This window comes from Macaca fascicularis, chromosome 2, assembly GCF_037993035.2.
Source record: "Macaca fascicularis isolate 582-1 chromosome 2, T2T-MFA8v1.1".
In the NCBI taxonomy this organism is placed as follows: domain Eukaryota; kingdom Metazoa; phylum Chordata; class Mammalia; order Primates; family Cercopithecidae; genus Macaca; species Macaca fascicularis.
In genome coordinates, this window is record NC_088376.1 from 160,521,406 (window position 1) to 160,544,007 (window position 22,602).

The window sequence follows — 22,602 nt, forward strand, 5'->3', positions numbered from 1 at the left end:
TGACAGTTTTCCAGTATTTTATTTGAAAAGGAGGAAAATGACAGTTAACATGTTTAGATTGAGGATAACTATAACATTACTGAATGGATTGTTATTCTTCGGTGCGATATACCCTGATACTCAGCCTTACCCTGAGTTAACCAAACCATTGGAGAACAAAAGCAAATAACAGCGGGTCTCTCTTTTTTATTCCAATTTCTTACATTTATTGTCAATGATGAATTCAGATGCCAGTGGCCTGCCTAGAAAGCCACTCTTAAGCAATAAGGAGTCTGCCAATCCACTTAAAAAACAAACCACAAGAGAAAAAAATCCAAAACCTCTATGTTAATGAAGCAGCAACTGTGGCCGCCTAACCTCCTCCACTTCAAGTACAGGTGTTCCTAGCAGATTAAATCCCTTAATCCTCCCAGTGACCCCTAGCATCTGATGTGCTATCTGCACTGGCTCCGTGTCGGTATCAGCTCTGGCCTTGGCCTACAGAGTTTCAAATAAAGAGACTATAATAGAAGAAGCCAGAAGGAAAAAAACAACAAGGGAAGATGGGGGTATTTCAAGACTGTTGGAGATGTTCCTGAATCAGTGGCATTAATCTAGAGGCCATGTTCTGCAGTGGGAAGAGCAGTGGACTTGACATCACAGGGACCAAGATTCAGTTGCTGGCTCTGAGGGTTCCTGCTTAGGTGATCTCAGGCAAGGAAGCTTCTTGCACTCTGAGCATGTTTCCTCAAGTTTCAAATGCAGAGAGAATTCTTACCTCACAGGATTGTTTGAGGAATTGAGACAATGTGTGTGAAAGCCCCTATTTTACTACCTGGCACACAATCTACGTGCTCAATAGATGGTGTTTGAATCTTAAACTTACCTGGGGAAACTTTTAAAACTTTATCATTCAATAGATATGAGTTAGCAGATTAGCAATATGACTGCTCACTTCCTTTGGTTTATTTATACATAAGACATCAAAAGTTAGGCTATCAAGGAAAATATACTATTTAATAATCTTAGAGTTTGTTTAATCTCAGCACAGGAGAAGGGTTTCACAGTGAAGTTGTGTAGCAGGCGTTATCCCATTGTTATCACTGGCAGAACAAAGACCAATGAGTAGACACTATAAGAAGGCACACTGGCCGGCCGCGGTGGCTCACACCTGTAATCCCAGCAGTTTGGGAGGCTGAGGCGGGCGGATTACCTGAGGTTGGGAGTTCAAGACCAGCCTGGCCAACATGGAGAAACCTCATCTCTACTAAAAATACAAAATTAGCCAGGTGTGTTGGCACATGCCTGTAATCCCAGCTACTTGGGAGGCTGAGACAGGAGAATCGCTTGAACCTGGGAGGCAGAGGCTGCAGTGAGCCGAGATCGCGCCATTGCACTCCAGCCTGGGCAACAAGAGTGAAACTCTGTCTCAAAAAAAAGAAGGCACATTTTGGTTCAACATTAAAAAGAGCCTTCTGGCAACTGGAGCCAGGGTTGTGCGGCGCAACTCCATGGGGCAGGATTCCCCTAGACCACAGCCACATCACAGCTCCTGGACCATGCAGGGAAAGTACACTGCAGTCCCAGAGCCCTGGCCAGAGCTGTCCCACATGTCACTGGCTAGTTTGGGGAGAATGAAGTTCCCATCATGGAATCTGTTCAATTTGAGGTAAAGTGACAGTAAGTCAAGAATGTTAGAATGTTAAAGAGATAGTTCCGACTTTGGATAGGAGCCTGACTAGGCTTTTTTTCGTTCTTCATTGGTTTATCAAACATTTATGGAGTATCCATTGTACATCAGGCACAGACCTCATCCCAAGGAAAACAATATGACTAAGATACCATCCCTGCTCCCAGAGAAGACAGAAGCCCTACCCACTTGGTAATACTGTGCTCCCCACAGCACTATGGCATCCTGACGTGGGGCCGGCTGTCTCCCGCAGTGGCAGCTGTGCTTAGCTGTGCCCTCTGTCTGTAAGATTGTTATTCTCTCCTTCCTGAAAATACAAACCTGTTCTTTTCCCACAGATTTGATGTCCATACTTGTGGACACACAGTTGCAACTGCATTATCTCATTTAAATTCTCCAAGTTATTAGGTCTCAAGATAAGTTCATTTCCATTACGAACGAGAAGCTGAAGAAAGACTGACTTCAGTGACAAAGAATGATCCTTGGATATTAGGAAAAATCTGTTAAGAGGAATAAAAAAACCTAAAACTTTTTTTACAACTAGATATGTACAAATGGATAATATTTTGTGAGAAGGATACCAAAACATTATCTTCTAAAAGTAATAAGGTACTCTGGGTATGCTTGGTAGTCATAAAATACCACAAATAAATTTGGATGTTGCACATTATCTGTGACAGTGTCATACAGGTCAGTAGGATTTTGAGGGTTCTTTGAAGGAGGCACAATTAATGATTGATTTCCGTGTGTATAGATTCCAGTAAGCACTCGCACATAATACATATGCTTTCTCCCATTTGCATCTGGTCTGGAGTACGTATCATTGGCAGAATAATTGGCATTGACAGCAAAATAGGTCCCCTTTCCATATGCCACAGCTGTGAAAAGAAAAACCATTTTTAAGGATTTCAATTTAATGTAAAATTTGATATGTTGGCCCAATCTGTTAAATAATGTTATTTCTAAAGCCTCTCTTAAAATTTTTTTTTCTGTGCTTTTCACTTTTAATCATCAATTTTTCTACCTAGAAGGGCCAGTCAGTCCCCTTTGGGATGAAATATAGTGAGTCCTACCCTGAAACTCGGGCTGCAACATGGCCATCAATGATGGGGGACCGCAATGAATCCACATGGTCCCAGCCAACTCAGGCTCTCATGGCTGATGCCTCATTCCAAGCAGCCAGATCACTCGCTTCCTTACCATTCTTTCCAGCATAGCTGCGATTAAAGCCATTTCGATTGACGTATGGCACGGAGCCGGCATCTGTCCCATGGAAGAGCTGCTTCTCGTTCATTGTCTGGCCGTTCTTGGCATCCATGGTTTTTTTCTTTGCCTGGTAGCTATTCCAGAGATCTGGATTCTGGATCCTCTCAATCTGCAAATTAATAAAGAAAAATATTCTGCCAGTTCCAAGAACACTTGCCAATATACAGCAAATGAAACATGATCACTATGTTTCATATATACAGCAAATGAAACATGATCACTATGTTTCATAAATAAAAGCACACTAAACAGAAAATCCAATGCCAGATGGCAGCTTTCTGCATTCCGAAATCTTTTTAGATCCAGTGTTTCATAAAACCAGGCAATGGGAAGAATGTTGGTTTAATTTTTAACATCTTCTATGTACCGCATGAGCGCAAACAAGATTTAGGATTTTAAGTACTCATGACATGAATTCTGCTGGCCCAACTTCTGCAACTCCTGCTTTTTACATGTACTCTAATGACTGCTCCTGTTGCCGTGTCCACCTTGCTTTGCACTCTGCCTCTCACCACCTTAGTCCTTCTGGGATACTGGTTGACCTAGCTGTGTACTTACAGTAAGAGAAGCAACAGAGTATCTAGGCAAGAATGAAATTAACTAATGAAAATCTCTGGTCCAGTTGGAAGAGTGGAGCCTGAATCTTGAATGTTGTAGACCAAAGTGGCCATGCTTTCACCATCTCTTTAGGCAGTGGCCTCCAGGGCGGTGCTGGAAACTGCTTGGGTCCTGGGTTGCAGTTCTACTTCTAAACTCCCCTAATCACCAAGTAGTAGCAGTTTCATAAAGCTGTCCTGGGAAGACTGAAGGGTGGATAAAGGTGGCCAAAGTCCCTCATGGAAAGGCACAAGGTAAAGGTTCCATATTGCCCATGTTGTCAGAATGTTTTCCATTTTGGAGAACTCTCAGGCTTAACACTATTACCTGCCATCATCTGGTTTTTTTGTTTGTTTGTTTGTTTGTTTTCCAGTTTTGGGTTTTCTCTTTTTAATTAAGATACAATTTTTGCACTCTAATTCAAAGTCTCAGCATTAGCATATATTTTGTTGATCTGGTTTATGATTTTAAAATTATTTTTCCTTTGTATTCTTTATCTACGGCTAAATTTCTAATCTTCAAAATGCCTACATTCATTTTATTTCATTTACCTTAAATTTTATCTCACTCATTTTTAAAGCCTTCAATATTTTTTGAGTTTTGAAATAATTCTCAATTTCTTAGTCTGTTAATCCTTAAATTTAAAAAGGTTGTTTCTTACCCTTTAAAAACTTTTAAAATAATTATGTCAAGTAATTTTTTTTACCTGATTCTATATTTTTTATGGGATAAATTCTAAGGTAAAAAAAAATTACAAATAAATCTTAAACTTTATTTAGTAAGTTTATTATTAGCAGCAGATGTCTAGCCAGGGTAGATTACTTTTATCAGACCAACCTCTCACCAACAACTACTAGAAGAGCTAGAGAAGGAGAAAAGTCTATCTGAAGGCATCAAAGATTTGATGAGCTAAGACTGTAGAGAGAAGGGAAGTACGATGAAACAGTAACATAGAAGACAATAATTTCTTCGAAGTGCTGAAAGAAAATAATTGCCATCTAAAATTCTATGCCCAGTAAAAATATCCTTCAAAGAATGAAAGAGAAATAAAGATATTTTCAGATAAATAAAAACTGAGAGAATTCATCACTACCAGATCTGCATTGGAAGAAATACTACATCTAGATGAAAAATTATCCCAGATGGAAGCGTGGAAATATAGGAAGAATTGAAGGACTCTGGAAATAAATGATAAATATGTTGGTACATGTAAATAAATATAGACAAAAATGTTTCATTGGGTTTCAAATATAAATAGAATTAAAATGCATGTTAAAAGCCATACAAAAAGCAAAAGAGAGATAAATAAGGTTTAAAGTATTCAAAGGTCTTTCCATTGTCTGGGAAATGATGGATGTACTAATTTACATTACAGTTCAGTAAGTCAAGGATGCATGTTATAGTCTCTAGGATAAGCAATGAAAGAATTAGAATGTATAACCAACAACATAATAGGGGTGAAAATGAAATAGAAATAATACAAAAGAAACCAGGAAAAGATAAAAAAGAACAAAGAATAGATATTACAAATAGAAAACAAAGATTAATATGGTACATTTAAACCCAAACATATCAGTAAGTACAGTAAGTAAGATTAAGTACTCCAGTTAAAGATAAAGATTGTCAGACTGGATGATGAAAAAGCAAAACTCAAGTATATGTTGCTACCAAGAGATACATCTTAAATATACAGTTATTAAAAGATTAAAAGAAAAAGAATGTGAAAAGATATACCATAACATGCTAACAATAACCAAAAGAAAGCTGGCATAGCTATTTTAATATTGATAATAATTTTGGTATGATAATTTTGAAACAATTTTATGTATTCTATAGGATGAAACAAGAATGTACTATTATTAAAAGCCAAAATTTCTATTATACACAAAATGACATAAAATATTAAGATATTAAGAAAAAATGTTTCAACATTAAATTTCAATTGAAAACATGAATATGGCTGGGTGCTGTGGCTCACACTTGTAATCCTGGCACTTTGAGAGACTGAGGTGGGTGAATCCCAGCACTTTTGAAGTCAAAAGTTTGAAACCAGCCTGGATAACACAGACTTCATCTCCACACACACACAAAAAAAGGTGTGGTGGCATGTGCCTGTAGCCCCAGCTACTCTAGAGTCTGGGTGGTGGGGATTGCTTGAGCCCAGGAGTTGGAAGCTGCAGTAAGCTGTGATCACGCCGATGCACTCTAGCTGGAATGACAGAGCACACCTTTGCCTCAAAAAAAAAAAAAAGAAAAGAAAACATAAACACGAGTTCACGATTTTCTTAGCTCTAGCCACAAAAGACCCTGGAAGCAACAACACCTCAATAGCAGTGAACACACACAACACACAACTCTTGGTTTCTCACTACCATTCCCCACTAAAAGGTAACAGGGCTTCTTAGAAAAATGTCTGATTCCAGGCACGAGACAAGGAAAGTACAGGGTGAGCAAGACAAATCTCATGGCAAAAAGTAAAGAAATGCTCAAAGATAAATGGGGTCATTAAAAGACATGGGAGTCAACTTCCTGCCAGCCAAATGTAGGATAATTTGTACATCTAACAGAATAATCACTGTAATTAAATATAACATACTGATTTTTTTTTAAAATCAGGAAAAAAAAGAACATTTATTCTTTAAAAAAAATGCCAAATAACCTATATAGAAGGAATGACAGAATTAGAAAATCACCATCCTGCAACCTCCAGTGTAATGATGGATTCAGGCAAGGATCATCAATGGAAGTGAAAATCAATCAGTACAAGGTTGTTGGGGAACAGGATACTCATATGCTGACGAAGTTTCATCCTACAGATAATCTACTGATTCCAGTGGAGAGATATGGTGGTCACCAACTTGACTAGCGATCAAACTTAGCATCATTAATAGTGGGATGGCCTTACCATCTGAGGTTCCTGATGTGATGTATCACCTATGAAGTATTCTTGCAAAAAATATTTATCTGAATTTATTCAAATCTTTCAACCTAACTCAGCTTACCAGAAATAAAGAGGATAGAGAAATAAATGATATTACCAAGAATCAGATAAGTCTAGAATCTATAAAACTGGCATGGATTCTTCCACAAAAATCAAGGCATGACAGATCCAGAATGTGATACATTCTACAACACAATTGGCTTAAACTCTAAAAAATTCAGTGTCATGAAAAATACTTTTTTAAATGCAAGAGTACTATTCTATATTAGAAGACACAAAGGAGACATAATGTCCAAACAGTGTGTGAACTCAGACTGGGGTGGGGGAGGGGGAGTTATAAGAGATTTTTTTGAACAATTGGAAAAATTAGAATATGGACTGGGGCCAGACGTGGTGGCTCACGCCGGTAATCCCAACACTTTGGGAGGCCGAGGCGGAGGGATCACTTGAGGTGAGGAGTTTGAGACCAGCCTGGCCAACATGGTGAAACCCTATCTCTACTAAAAACACACACAAAAAATTAGCCAGGTGTGGTGGTGGGCCCCTGTAATCTCAGCTACTCAGGAGGCTGAGGCAGGAGAATCGCTTGCGACCAGGAGGCAGAGGTTGCAGTGAGCCAAGATCACGTCACTGCACTCCAGCCTGGGCGAAAGAGCAAGACTCTGTCTCGGGTGGGGAGGGGGAAAGAATATGGACTGTATATTGGATATTACTGAATTAATGTTAAGTTTTTAATTGGGATAATGGCATTGTCATAATTTAGGAGAATGTCTTTAATTGGGAGATACTTGCTAAAATAGGAGTATCATGATGTCTGCAACTTACCTTCAAATGCTTCAGCAAAAACAGACAGGCAGAGAAAGCAAAAGTGGCAAAATTGTTGAATCTAAGTGGAAGGCTTATGGATATTAAAAACCTTAATCATAAGACTTAATAGTCATAGAGGATGAAAGACCACCCATTTTTCATGTTATTTTCACAATTCTAGGGACCTCCCTGGAGGTGCCTTAAGTACTACTGACACCCCTGCTTTTATCTGGTTCACACACTGGGATTTCACATAAGATTTTATTGAAAAAAAAAAAAAAGGTTTCACTGTAAAAAAGTGTTGAAATCAATTCTCTGGCCAAGGTCTGCCAATATGCAGCAGGCATCCATAGGGCCCACTATAGATATTGCTCGTCAACCAGAACATTCATTCTTGCTCAATCTAAACTTAGCATCTCATCACAATGTGCCAGTCAGCCACTACCAGTTAGCAGTAATTGATACTTGGAGTGAGACTTGCTTGTTATCTCAGAAATAGACCATGATAGAGCTGTGTACTTGAATCACATTGTCTTGGTGCCTCATAGAATTGTTTTCATTCAATCAGGCATCGATTTTGTTCAACCAGTTTTACATTATAAAAGACAGTGGTGTAAAAGCTGATGCTGAATTTATTGTGAGGATGATGTTGAGGATATTCTCTAGTACTTGATTCACAAGAGAAACCTCTCAGGAGTCAGTCTCAGTATTGTGAGGAGCTGTGAACCTCCTTATCAAATGGTTTTCTTTTTCATTTATGGACATTATGAGTCTTGTAGCTGAATGTTTACTTCTTGCTTAGTCTGCTAGGAAACTCAGAGACAAATTGGTAACCTCATGTTATGTATTTTTGAGAACTAGTAGTACCTCTGTATTATCTTATTTTCCCTGCCATTCTTTTCTCTTTATCCATTTTCTTTGTCTATTTACTTTATCTGAAGGTATAGTCTACATCTTTGCAGAGCACTTTAAATCTTTTTGAATTATTATGTGCTTAACTACATGAATAAACAGTGTTGGCAGTTCAAATAGAGAGTAAGAAAAATTTGCAAAGAAAGAAAATGCAGGTCTTCCTGGCAGACTTGTTATGGCGGATCAAAGATCTCTGGCTTTACTCAGAAAGTGGCAGAACCAAAAACAGAAAAGAGGAAGGAAAGGGAAAGAGAATTACATACCTATGATGCATTAGATTTTAGAGAAGTTGATTTTGCAGTTAGATATTCAAGTGGAGATTTTTTTTTTCTTTTTGAGATGGAGTCACTCTGTCGACCAGGCTAGAGTGCAGTGGCATGATTTCGGCTCACTGCGATCTCTACCACCCATGTTCAAGCGATTCTCCTGCCTCAGCCTCCCGAGTAGGTGGGATTACGGGCGCCTGCCAACGTGCCCAGCTAATTTTTGTAGTTTTAGTAGAGACGCAGTTTCACCATCTTCGCCAGGGTGGTCTTGAACCCCTGACCTCGTGATCCACCGGCCTCGGCCTCCCAAAGTGCTGGGATTACTGGCGTGAGCCACTGCACCCGGCCTCAAGTGGAGATTTTTTAGGCCACTGGGAGTATGTCCTAGAATTTGAGTCAAAGACCCAGGTTGGTAATGTTGATTTGGGAGCTATCGACATTGAACTAATAGTTGAATCCAAGAAGGGTAAAAATATTCCCTGGTGAGGTACAGAGACAAAAGACCCTTTAAGCATAAGTAGCATGAATAAAGCTAGAATTAGGGGTTTGGAAGAGAAACAGTACCTGCGATAATGAAAAGAAAATTGGTCAAGGAAAAGAAAACTCATAATAATATTGCTAGAGAAAGTCAAGGAAAAATATAATTTCAAAGAGCAGTATCAATAATGTTTAAAAATGGAAGAAGATGCCAAAATAATCGGTTGTTTTTATTTGAGAGCAGGATTGCGCTATGTTACCCAGACTGGCCTCAAACTCCTGGGCTTGTGCCATCCTTCCACCTCAGCCTCCCAACAGCTGGGACTACAGGCACGAATCATCACACTCACCTGCCCAAAACAATGATGATAAACAAGGAAAGGGCTGCTGGCTTTATCAAGGAAGCACTGTTGACCTGTGAATAGTGGGGCAGAGTAACATGGTCCTGATCTGAGGAGGAGCCTCTACATGGCTCTCTGTGGAATTTGCTAGTTATCAAATCCAATTTTAAAGCCATATCTTTGCATTTGTATTAGCTTGCTTCACAAAGTAAATCTATGTCTTTAGTGTTCTATCATATTACAACTGAATATTACACTGACACAAGAATCTTAATGCCTCAGTAATTATAGTCACATGAGTAGAATCTAGAATCTACTAATTACCATAAAAATTCTAATTCTGGGTTAAAAAATGTGATAGGAAGTGAATGAAAATACATTTTATATAGGACCATGACAGAACTTATTTCCACCATTCAGAAACCACATTTCAGCAGAAGGCTTACCTTCTCTATTCTGAAGTGTGCGCAAGTCTGATTAAACTTGCTTGCCACTGTGTTGTACTCAGGATCACGAGGCTGCAGCTCCACCACACAGAAATTCTGCTGCTTCATATCACTCCAGTGTGCAGGGATGTCAACTGCAAAGGAGACATTTGAGGATGCCCTCGTACATCCCCGGTACACTCTGGAAAATTTAGTATCTGTGTTCTTGTGTTACTATCTTCCAATCCTACGCATTCAAAAAGTTCCTTATCTTTCTAGGAGAACGCTTTTCAAAGCATGAACGACAGACAACCTACATGAGAACCAACTGGAATGCTTGTTAAACCAAAATAAAAGGAAAGCTACAGATCAACCGAATCAGCATCTCTGAGGAGCAGAGCCTGTGTGTCTGCCTCCTAAGTTTGGATCATACTACGATTTGAGAACTGTTGGTGCAGTATAACTCATCTGTGTTTTCGGTTCAATCTCTAATAGTCACAATCTAACAATAAATTATTTCCCTACAGTGTTCTAAGTAGTTGCCGTTTTGTTTATGCATGGATTTTTGCCAGAACGCCTCACCATCACCACCACAGGCACTCCACATCTATTTTTTCATTATTCTTCATAGCATCTTTAAGAGGCAGTTGGGTGGCAGATTTTGCTATGTGATAGGCTGTGGTGACAGCTCTGTCTCCTCCGCTGCTAAGCAGAATACTATATGTGATTTATTATTTTCCAAGGGTTGCTCAGAGTGTTAGGAATCTGTTCACACTGATCTCACAAGAGATAAATATGGTGTAATGGAAGCTAATTTACCTGTTTTCAAGGGGGACTTAATCTGGTTCGAAGGTGGGAATGGCTGCCTACACAAGACAGGCATTCCCTTCTTGGAGAGTAGATCTGTTCAGAGAATCTGAAGCCTGCTTCCTGTCATGTGCGTCAAGGAACCTTTTGCTCTCGGTAGAGGTGACTTCTGGGAGAAGTTCCTACAGGCTCCCGATCCTCCCTGGATTATCAGTCAGACACAGAGAGGGTCCACCCTCTGACCAGGCTTTCCTTTCTGTTTTTCCCTTTGCCCTTTTGTTCTAGAAAACCTTGGGCCATCACTTTTCCTTTAAGCCTATGGTTTTCCTTCCCCTAATTGATGCAGCTATTACCTCCTCAGCACAACTGGCTTTCGGAAGCTTATAAACTGTAAAGATGGGAACAAAGGTGAGATTTGACTATTGTTACCAAGAAGATAGTCATCTTCAGGCTTTTGGGTACATCCGTTCTGGGTTTTCCTGGCCATAACGTAAGCACTTCAAGCTCAGAGGCCATATTTTCTAGTTTATTTCATTAGTGTTACATGAATTTTTTCCTATTTGAAATTCTGATGTATGTACAAAATAGTGTTATGCCCAAAGTAGGTGTGAAATAGTAGATGACAAGTATGAATGTTTAACTCACCTTCGGATTTCACAAGGCGCTGAACAGATAAACTGAGGCCCTTTGCATCTGTGGCAGTGTATGTGTTCAAGTTCACTGTGTAGTGCTGATGATTAATTTTGACATCAATAGCTTTTTTCTTTTCTCTTCTTGCATCCTCTAATTTCAGATTGGTTATTTTGTCAAAACGATAAAAAGTGTTATTGTCATTATACCGCCATTCTATAAACTCACTGATACAGTCTGCCCGGGATTCCTGTTCTTTGGCCAGTCGAACTCTCTTGATCATTGCCTCAATTTCATCTCTAGCCTGCATCACATCTCTGCTAATTCCCAAAACCTTAATCAAAGGTCTCTTATTGTCCAGGAAAATGTTAATATTTAACTTCTCCTGCAGCTCTTTCAACTTCTGATACTCCTTTTCATCAAAGTATTTGATGTACTCATCTTCACTGGTATAAGGACACTGTTCTTTTTCAATCAGGTCTTGCAGCCAGGAGATAGTTTGTTCCACACACATGACATTTTCACCACACACCCGAAAAGTTGCTGATTCTGTTTTCTTTTCCAAAACCAAATGATTCTCTTTTTTGGGAGGTTGCTTTGAAATGCGCAAAAATGCTAAAAAGAAAAGGAAGATTATGTATTTCTCATGTGACATCAACGTTAGGAACATGCATTTCATAAAAGCAAACAACTCACATGCAAGTTTAGACATCATAGACTGTTGGGAAGAAACCTGAGTCCCTTCTCTTTTCTTCATGATGGCATAAAACACATCCAGTACTTGAGGCAGAAAGATAACAACTTTAACTTTTTTCACAGACTTGGCTGATCCTTTCTGGACAAAGTCTTCAATGGCATCAATTATGGCTTCAGCAACCTTTTCTGGGTCTTGTTTGGCATTTCCTGGAAGAGCAAATAATAAAATTGCTGAAGGACAAAAGGACCTAAGTGGAAGGCTAAGGAATACATTAGGGTTTCCAATGCTCAGAGAATAAATGCCCACTCCTCAATTCTTTCATCATTGTGGAATTTTCTAACAAAGCATCAGCAAACACTTTTGAAGTCCTAGATGCAATGAGGGTTTTGGTTCTAGGATGTCAGGAAGCCCACAGCCTGGCAATGAACAAAGGACCCAGAAGTCTGACTTTTGGTGTCTGACAATCATATCTACTCTATTCAGCTGATCCCAGCTCATTGTGTTCCTCATCTCCTATTACAGAGCACAAGCAGCTTTTCTTCTTAGCTCACTAGTGTCCTCAAAATTTCATGAAAAGCAGATGCTAATATATGTTGACATAAAATACTTTCTAAAGATGAAAACCTTTTTTTGGATCAGTCATCACTTGATTTTATGTATGTATCCTTATTCTCCCAGACATCTCTGGGAACCTAATTTAAGCTAAGCAAAATTTAGTAAGACACCCAGTGCTATAGGCTATTTGTTATAATCTATAATTTTTCAGACACAAGTTATCTATAAGCCTTCAAGAAGGCTTTCCCTCCACACTCAGTGAGATTTTAGCTGACCACCAGGATTCAAGGTAGCTACCTGGAGCAGAGTGTTCCCTATTTTCAGCATACACCATATCCTCCTTCTCAAGCCATGAAAGTGACAGCCTAGGTAAGATCATGAAAAGTCCCTTTCCAGCCGTGGGAACAGTCCCATGTGAATAACAGTTGGCAAAGTCACATGATGGGCAATGTAAAAGTTCCTTGGCCAAGCTGATGTGACAGACTAAGAGCCCACCTGGCTAATTGTTGTTGATGGTGCCCACACTATTGCAGAACAAGAGTAGGCTTCTTTGACTTGGTTATGCTGACAATTGTGGGAATGTAGACAAACCTCACATAAAATTAACCAAGGGGGGTTGTTCAAATCTTTTTAAATCAGATGATCAGAGAAAGAGGGAAATTCTCTTTTGCAAAGCTGTAATTTTCCCATGGTATTTGAAAGAGTTTATATGGACAAGTTCAGTTACATTCATTCACTTTCAAGAAACATGTGCCATATCCTATCACTGGCTAGGTACTCACTAGGCACTTACTAAAACACAGATGATGTGATATGTGGGGATGAGCAGGTGATCAGTAGGTGAAATATGGAAAATTGAGGGACAGGCTATGCCAGATAGAACTATGTAATGGGTGTATGTTCGACCTGGCATGTATGCAGAACAGACCTAGTTTTAAGGAAGATAAGTCTGGAGGGGTGTGGAGGAAGCATGGAGTGGGGAGTCTAGGTCTAGTTAGGAGGCTGTATTAAAAGCTTAGTCAAAAGACAAGAGCTGAACAAAAAGAGGAGGCCAGAATGAAGAGTAGGGATTGAGGAGCTATTTTGGAAGTAAAGTCAGGAGGACATAGGGACCAGCTGGGTTTGTCCTTAACCTTTCCCTCTCCCTCTTTTGCCATACACATACCTTCACTATATCATGGTTCATGTTGCATTGCAGTTGTTTGTTTGCATGCCTGTCTCTCACACTGGGCTCAGTGCTCTTTGTGAACTGGATCCTTTTCTTAGTTATCTTTCTATCTCCAGTGCCTAAACATGGTGCCTCGCAGATGCGGGCACTCGGTAAACATTCAATCAAATAATTCCTAAGCTAATGAAGATTACAGTGATGAAGAGGGTAGAGTCAAGGACTCTATATGGAAAGTGATGTTTTTCACATGATTGGAGATATAAGAGGAAGGGCAGGTTTGGGGAGATGACAAGGAATGGGAGTTTGGAGTCTGTGCTCAGCTTGAGGTGATCACAGGTGTTGCTGACCACCTAGTCTCTCCTCTTATGCAGGGGTCTCTAAGGAATAGGGAGGAGGCTCCTTTAACTGCCAGAGGCTGTCTTGATCACAGTCTTAACTGAACTCATATACACCACTAAAAGAGAAAGCTTCCACATCTATCAGTCTCAGGACCAGCTCAGGTGGTGAAAAAGACAGGTAAAGAGGACGTGCAAGGATAACCCACTAACCCTGATTTATTTGTGCAGACCAGCAATGCAACTAGGTCAGTGGAAGAAATGACAGGATTGCAGCAGCCCAGAAATGCTCAAATGTGTACATATTTATACAAAATGAAAACTACCTTCTGTCTTTGTTTCTTCTTTTGACTCTACCAGGGACTCCTTTGGGAAGGTCTGTGGCACCCCTAAGCTGCCTGCTTTCTCGGTCTAAATCACTTGAAGGTGGAAACCCAAGACTAGAGCTCAGAGAAAAAAGCAGATGGAGACAAGAGACTGAGGAGTCATTGGCGGGTGTCCTTAAAAGATAAGTAAGTAAGGCCGGGCGCGGTGGCTCACGCCTGTAATCCCAGCACTTTGGGAGGCCGAGGCGGGCGGATCACAAGGTCAGGAGATCGAGACCACGGTGAAACCCCGTCTCTACTAAAAATACAAAAAATTAGCCAGGCGCGGTTGCGGGCGCCTGTAGTCCCAGCTACTCGGGAGGCTGAGGCAGGAGAATGGCGTGAACCCGGGAGGCGGAGCTTGCAGTGAGCTGAGATCGCGCCACTGCACTCCAGCCTGGGTGACAGAGCGAGACTCCGTCTCAAAAAAAAAAAAAAAAAAAAAAAGATAAGTAAGTAGAGAAATGATAGATAGATAGATACATACATAGATAGATGGATAGATAGATAGATAGATAGATAGATAGATAGATAGATAGATAGATAGATAGATAGACAGATGACTGATAGAGAGAGATAGGAGAAATGTTGGCTAATCTGCTAGGAATAGATGATACTCTAAGGGGAATGAAAACAAAGGGATCAAAAATTATACTTTTAGAAATAGAAAAGTTGTAAAATAGATATAGAATTCCATCTCAGAACATTATAAGGAATGGTACAGAATTACAGATATGGGTCAGAGGGTTAGAAGAAGGCCCAGAAATTGACAAGGAAGATTAAGTTTCTTGAGGCTAACCTTCTGGAAAACCTAGAATGCCAGCATAAGAGATTCAAACTTAGATTCCTGAGCAATAGAATGACAGATCTGATGCTGACTATTCTCGCACTGGAACCAGGCAGCTCCGTTCACTTCAAGCCTAAAAAGGCATGCCTCCCCTGACCAGCTCTCTGAAGGAGACCAAGCAGGAATTCCTGAAGAGCTCAAAGAACACCTATGTAACAAAACTGCACATTCTGCACATGGACCCCAGAACTTAAAGTATAATAATAATAATAATAAAGCCCACCTAACTAATGATAAATCCAGAGTGCCATCCTTATATACGAAAAATCACGCTGTCATTACATAGTTTTAGGAAAAGAAGAAAATCAAAGAAGCACGTAGGCTGAAAAGAGGAAAGTGGGGAGTTGAGTTTCTGACCCACTAGGTTCTGGTGACTGAGAAGCTTCTACACAGAAATGCCCTGGGGCCAAGTGACACAGCTGACTGTTGAGCTGAAGCCTGGAAGTGTTCCTCTGGGAATCAGCTAGAGTGAGGTGGAAGTTGTTGTACTAAGATTGTCCATGGAGAGGGGAAAGAGGAGGAAGCTAAGGGCTGCATAATGGAGACTATGTAGGGAATGGAAAAAGGTGAAGTAACTGAGGAAAGAGAACGAGGGATGGCCTTTCCATTCTCTCCCTTCTCTTCCCCACCTTACTTCCCCTTCCCTTCTTTCTATCTCTCTAACATTCTAACACTCTCTTCAGTTTCCTGCGTTTTGTTCCTCTTTTACTCAAACTATCCACAGGCTTTGTCATTCCCTTGGGAGTTGCCTTATGGGGAGGAAGCTGTCCACTCCTAGCTTAATGGTTGCTGCCCTGGGTCAGACTCAGCACTGATCACATTCACACTCAGCTCCAAATGGAAGGGAAAGTAGACGCCTTGGGATTTAGCCTTGACAGCCAGAGGCCACAAACCTGTCCCAATGGCTGGGAGGCAAATTGATGAGTAGTTTTGTTTTTCACACTCCTGCAAAACAGAGGAAACCGAACTCTTGACATCATTTCCACCAATTACATGAATGATATTCTTGCACTTCAAAAATCCACCTCCGGTGATTATATAATCATTTTTGTGCTGCTGAGCTGGGAAACACAAACAAAAAGATGCAAAATTAGTAGATGTTGAACCCATCATTTGTTTAGAAAGCAAAATGTGTAACTTGGCAAATAAGCATTTTGTGAATAAAAAACTCCTGAAATACTATCTTTGATGGAATGGTATGACTTTACTTTTTAACTGTGAGATTACTTTTCACTTCTAAGTCTCTGTGATTGAAATTGTTTAGTAAAATGTATCATTTTAAAATTAGAGTGTTGTCTCCCCAACCCCAAGTCTTTCCTCAGCCTCTCCACAGCCTCCCATACAATTACAACTCCGGACCAAAAAATAGAAGGTGCCTTACCTTGCTGAGAACACTCCATTTCTACATTTTGTCCAGCACATTCTAAAATTGCTTTGGAGACCCCTACATGAGAAAATCAAGATGATTACAAACATGAGTAAAAAACCACTGTGGTATATTTGGATCAGAAAGATTATCTAAATGCATTCTCCATTATCTGAGGAATACTCTAATTGGGTATTGCTGATGACAAAGAAGAAAACTTCATAAAATAAACATTATTAATTATGGAAAACCCTGTCAACATAATTTAGAAGTTATTAATTAACAAGCAAAAGTTATAAAAACCAGTTTGGCTACAGAAACCCTCCTTCATGGCATCTACCATTAACTATTGAACTCATCAAAATTGTACAAGTACCTGCTTTGAGATTAAATGACTTTGATGTGGAATTTACAATGACATCTGCCTCTTCTTTAGTGATATCTCCAGAAGCCACCTGGAAGATGATGGAGCCAATCTTCATTTCATGCACACCTAAATCAGGGCTAGAAACAGTCCCATAAAAACCTGAAAAGAAAAGAAGTAAAGTCAATAACCAAGTCAGCCACAGCAAGAATGACTTGGGTATCCTGCTCACATGTGGCCGTCTTGTATGTCTTCCCTCTCTCTCTCTTTCTGTGACCTCTAGTCTTTAACCTGGCCCTGCCCCTCAGCCTCAGTGATGATCTGTTTAAGAAAAAAGAATTAGAAAATAGAATCCATATCAAACATGAACTCTGGTGCTGGCCAAGGTGAAGTTAGTCTGCTATAGCCTATCTCTCCCATTGATTACAACTAAAAACAGAACAAATACAAAAAGCCACTACCCAAGAGCTCTGAAAAGTTACAATAACAGCAGACAGATTGAAGAAAGGAGCCAAAACTCGCAGAAGCAATCTGCTAAGGGGGATAGTTTTCCATTTTGTTCTGTTTTAGCATTTTTCCTCTTTTCTCTCCCAGCTTTGACCCAAGGGTGGCCCTAGTCTCACAACATAATATTTAAAATGCCCAGTCTATATTCCAAAACTGCTTGTCATATAAAGAACCAGGAAAATTTGATCAACCCTTAAGAATGTCAATCCAGCCAGGCACGATGGCTCACGCCTGTAATCCCAGCACTTTGGGAGGCCAAGGTGGGTGGATCACTTGAGTCCAGGAGTTCAAGATCAGTCTGAACAACATGGTGAGACCCCATCTCCACAAATAATGCAAGTATTAGCTGGGCATGGTGTTGTGCACCACAACTGTAGTCCCAGCTGCTTGGGAGGCTGAGGTAGGAGGATCACTTGAGCCCCCAGAGTTTGAGGCTGCAGTGAGCTGAGATCATGCCACTACACTCCAGCCTAAGTGACAGAGTGAGACCCTGTCTCAAAAAAAAAAAAAAAAAAAAGATGTCAATCCCGGCCAAGCCTATAATCCCAGCACTTTGGGAAGCCAAGGCAGGTGGATCACTTGAGGTCAGGAGTTCAAGACCAGTCTGGCCAACATGGTAAAACCCTGCCTCTACTAAAAGAAAAATACAAAAATTAGCTAGGCATGGTGGCACATGCCTGTAATCCCAGCTACTTGGGAGGCTGAGGCAAGGGAATTGCTTGAACCCAGGAGGTAGAGGTTGCAGTGAGCCAAGATTGCACCACTGCACTCCAGCCTGGGCAACAGAGCAAGACTCCATTAAAAAAAAAAATGTCAATCCCAAAGTGACCCAGATGGTGGAATTATAGAAGACTTTAAAGCATCTACTATAACTATGATCCATGAGGTCAAAGTAAACACATTTGAATGGATGGAAATGATATGGAATGAATGGAAAAATAGGATGTCTCTGCAGAGAAATAGAAACTATTTTAAAAAGACCTCAAGGAACTGGAGAAACAAGAACAAACTAAACCCAAACTCAGTAGAAGAAATAACAAAGATCAGAGCAGAACTAAATGAAATTGAAACAAACAAACGAACACAAAAAGATAAAAAATGAAACAAAAAGCTGGCTCTTTGAAAAGATAAAGAAAATTGATAGACCGTTAGTGAGATTAACCAAGAAAAAGAAGAAAGAAGTTCCAAATAAGCTCAATTAGAAATGAAACTGGAGACATTACAACCAATACCACAGAAATACAAAAGATCATTCAAGGCTGCTATGAATACCTTTACGTGCACAAACTAGAAACTCTAGAAGAAATGGATAAATTCCGGAAATGTACAACCCTCCTAGGTTAAATCAGAAAGAAACAGAAACCCTGAACAGACCAATAACAAGCAGCAAGATTGAATTAGTAATTTAAAAAATTGCCAACAACAAAAAAGTCCCAGACCAGATGGATTCACAGCTGAATTCTACCAGACATTCAAAGAATTGGTACCAATCCTACTGAAACTATTCCAAAAGATAGAGAAAGAAGGAATCCTCCCTAAATCAGTCTAAAAGCCGGTATTAAACTAATAATAAACCCAAGAAAGGATACAACAAAAAAAGAAAACTATGGACCAATATCTCTGATGAACACAGATGCAAAAATCTTTGACAAAATATGTGCTAACGAAATCCAACAGCACATCAAAAAGATAATACATTATGAACAAGTGTATTTCATCCCAGGGATGCAGGGATGGTTTAACATATATAAGTCAGTAAATACGATACATCACATAAACTGAATTAAGAACAAAAACCATATAATCATCTCAATCGATGAGAAAAAGCATCTGATAAAATCAGGCACCGTTTTATTATAAGAACCCTCAACAAAATAGGCATAGAGGGGACATATCTTGAAGTAGTAAAAGCCATATATGACAAACCCACAGCCAACATCATATTGAATGGGGGAAAGTTGACAGCATTACCCCCGGGAACTGGAACAAGACAAGGATGCCCACTTTCACCACTTCTATTCAGCATAGTACTGGAAGTCCCTGCCAGAGCAATCAGACAAGACAAAGAAATAAAGGCCATCCAAACTGGAAAAGAGGAAGTCAAACTGTTGCTGTTTGCGGGTAATATGATTGTATACTAGAAAATCCTAACGACTCCTCCAAAAAACTCCTAGATCTGATAAACAATTTCAGTAAAGTCTCAGGTTAAAAAAACCGATGTACACAAATTAGTAGCCCAGCTACACACCAACAACGACCAAGCTGAGAATCAAATAAAAACTCAATCCCTTATACAATAGCTGCAAAAATAAATAAATAAATAAAATACCTAGGAATATACTTAACCAAGGAGGTGAAAGATCTCTCTACAAGGAAAACTACAAAACACTGGTCAAAGAAATGACACAAGCAAATGGAAACACATTCCATGCTCATGGATGGGAATAATCAATATTGTGGAAATGACCATTCTGCCCAAAGCAGTCTACAGATTCAATGAATTCTCATCCAAATACCGGTATCATTCTTCACAGAACTAGAAAAATAATTCCTAAAATTCATATGGAACCAAAAAAGAGCCCATATAATCAAACAAGTCTAAGCAAAAAGAACAAATCTGGAGGCATCATGCTACCCAACTTCAAATTATACTACAAGGCTATAGTTACCAAAACAGCATGGTACTGGTATAAAAATAAGCATGTAGACCAATGGAATAGAATAGAGGGCCCAGAAATAAAGTCAAATACTTAAAGCCAATTGATCTTCAACAAAGCATACAGAAACATACATTGGGGAAATGATACCCTATTCAACAAACGGTGCTGGGAAAACTGGTAAGCCACATGTAGAAGATGAAACTGGATCCCTATCTCTCACCTCATATAAAAATCAACTCAAAATGGATCAAAGACTTACATCTAAGACCTGAAACCATAAAAATTCTAAAAGATAACATTGGAAAAACTCTTCTGGACATTGACTTAGGCAAAGAATTCATGACTAAGACCCCAAAAGCAAATGCAACCAAACCAAAAATTAAAAATGGGACCTAATTAAACTAAAAAGCTTCTGCACAGCAAAGTAATCAGGAGAGTAAACAGACAATCCACAGAATGGGAGAAAATATTCGAAGATTATGCATCCGACAAAGGACCAGTATCCAGAATCTACAAGAAACTCAAACAAATCAGCAAGAAAAAACAAACAAACAAACAAACAAAAAACAAATAATCCCATCAAAAAGTCAGCAAAGGATATGAGCAGACATTTCTCAAAAGAAGGTATACAAACAGCCAACAAACATAAGAAAAAATGCTCAACATCACTAATCATCAGGAAAATGCAAATTAAAACCACAATGAGATGCTTAAAACCACAATGAGATGCCTCCTTACTCCTGCAAGAATGGCCATAACTTAAAAGTCAAAAAACAATAGCTGTTGGCATGGATGTGGTAAAAAGGGAACACTTTTACATTGCTGATGGGAATGCAAATTATTACAACCACTACAGAAAACAGTATGGAGATTCCTGAAAGAACTAAAAGTAAAACTACCATTCAATCCAGCAATCCCACTACTGGGTATCTACCCAAAGCAAAATAAGTCATTATATGAAAAGACATACACATACATGTTTATAGCAGCACAATTTGCAGTTGCAAAGATATGGAACCAACCTAAGTGCCCATCAGCCAGCAAGTGGATAAATAAAATGTGCTATATATACACCATGGAATACTCTTCAACCATAAAAAGGAATGAAATAATGTCTTTTGAAGCAACTTGGATGGAGCTGGAGGCTATTATTCTAAGTGAAGTAGCTTAGGAATGCAAAACCAAATATCCTATGTTCTCACTTATAAGTGAAAGCTAAGCTATGAGGATGCAAAAGCATAAGAGTGATATCATGGACATTGGGGACTCCAAGGGGTAGGTTGAGAGAGGGGTGAGGGATAAAAGACTACATAACGGGTACAGTATATGCTGCTCAGGTGACAGATGCACTAAAATCTCAGAAATCACTACTGAAGAATTTATCCATGTAATCAAAAACCACCTGTATCCCCAAAACTATTGAAATAATAATAATAATAAATTGCAAAGGAAAATAAAGTTCAAACTTTAAAGAATTTAAAAATTTTAAAAAGAACCAAATAGACATTTTAGAACTTACATATATATATATCTAAAATAAAACATTCACTGGATGGGCTCAATAGCATAGTGGGCAGAGAAAAGACTCAGTGAACTTGAAGGTAGGTCAAGATAAATTATCCAATCTGAAGAACAAGAGAGAAAAGAGACGTGCAGGGTTGCAGGGGGGTGGTAGGCATGGGGAGAACAGCTCTGCAGAGACCTTGGAACACTGTCAAAAGGCTTAGCACCACAGTATTGGAAAACAGAAGGAGATATGAAATAGATCAGTGCACAAAAAAGCACTTAAAGAGATAACTTAAAATTTTCCAAATTTGGTGAAAGACATACATTTTTCTATTAAAGAAGCCTCGGTGAAATTCAAACAGGATCAACTCAAATATGGCAACAACAAATTTGACAGAGGTGAAACATTTGGTTAGCGTTGTCTCTCTAATTTGTCTATTTTGGAAAATACATGTCACATTCTCCTCAGGAAATGGTAGTCTTGTCATTACTTAAAACCCATTGTACAGATTATATAACTTGGCCTGCCTTCCCTTCTGCTTCAGATGATGTAAACATGACCAGTGTCTTACACGCTCAGGCATATGAAACATAACTTAGTATCATTTGTCACTCATTGTTTTTTCTTTCATAAAAATTATCACTACAATCTTTTACCTGTCAATGAACAGTTACTTAGCAACTACAAATCACTTTTCAATTTAGAAGCTTTACTGAACCTTGTGTATCTTCAGCCTTGGAAATTTTGTCACTGATGAGATTTCCATTAGCCCTTCTGGCAAATTCATCTGAAAATGCCTGAAATATAAATATAGCGTTGATCATTACACTCCTCTGTAGACGAATAAATTGGAATCATCAGGGTGTTTGGTCCTGCATGCATACATACATATGTGGGAGATAACCATTATCAAACAGTATTATTTAATTTCATTGCAGATCTTGAAAGTTATGAAAACAACACATGATTCTGTTTCTATAAATGTGTCTAATGAAAATAAAGATGTGGACAAAGATATAAATACAAGGATATTCACTACAGTGCTATTCATAATAGAGAAAAAACAGTTAAAAATTCAACAGGGAAAAAGTTA

General features: G+C 39.2%; 1 protein-coding gene across 1 annotated transcript in view; it reads right to left on the minus strand.

Moving 5' to 3' along the window:
• Window positions 1-22,602, minus strand: part of PARP14 (poly(ADP-ribose) polymerase family member 14) — a 50,760-nt gene continuing 28,158 nt past the window's right edge. The window contains exons 9-17 of the mRNA XM_005547975.4: window positions 22,228-22,306; window positions 16,848-16,997; window positions 16,487-16,549; window positions 15,999-16,166; window positions 11,835-12,041; window positions 11,154-11,753; window positions 9,723-9,856; window positions 2,870-3,044; window positions 1-2,547 (exon numbers count right to left, since the gene is read on the minus strand). Coding sequence (XP_005548032.3) covers window positions 2,258-2,547; window positions 2,870-3,044; window positions 9,723-9,856; window positions 11,154-11,753; window positions 11,835-12,041; window positions 15,999-16,166; window positions 16,487-16,549; window positions 16,848-16,997; window positions 22,228-22,306 — 1,866 coding nt within the window. The 3' untranslated portion in view covers window positions 1-2,257. The remainder of the gene's footprint in view (window positions 2,548-2,869; window positions 3,045-9,722; window positions 9,857-11,153; window positions 11,754-11,834; window positions 12,042-15,998; window positions 16,167-16,486; window positions 16,550-16,847; window positions 16,998-22,227; window positions 22,307-22,602) is intronic.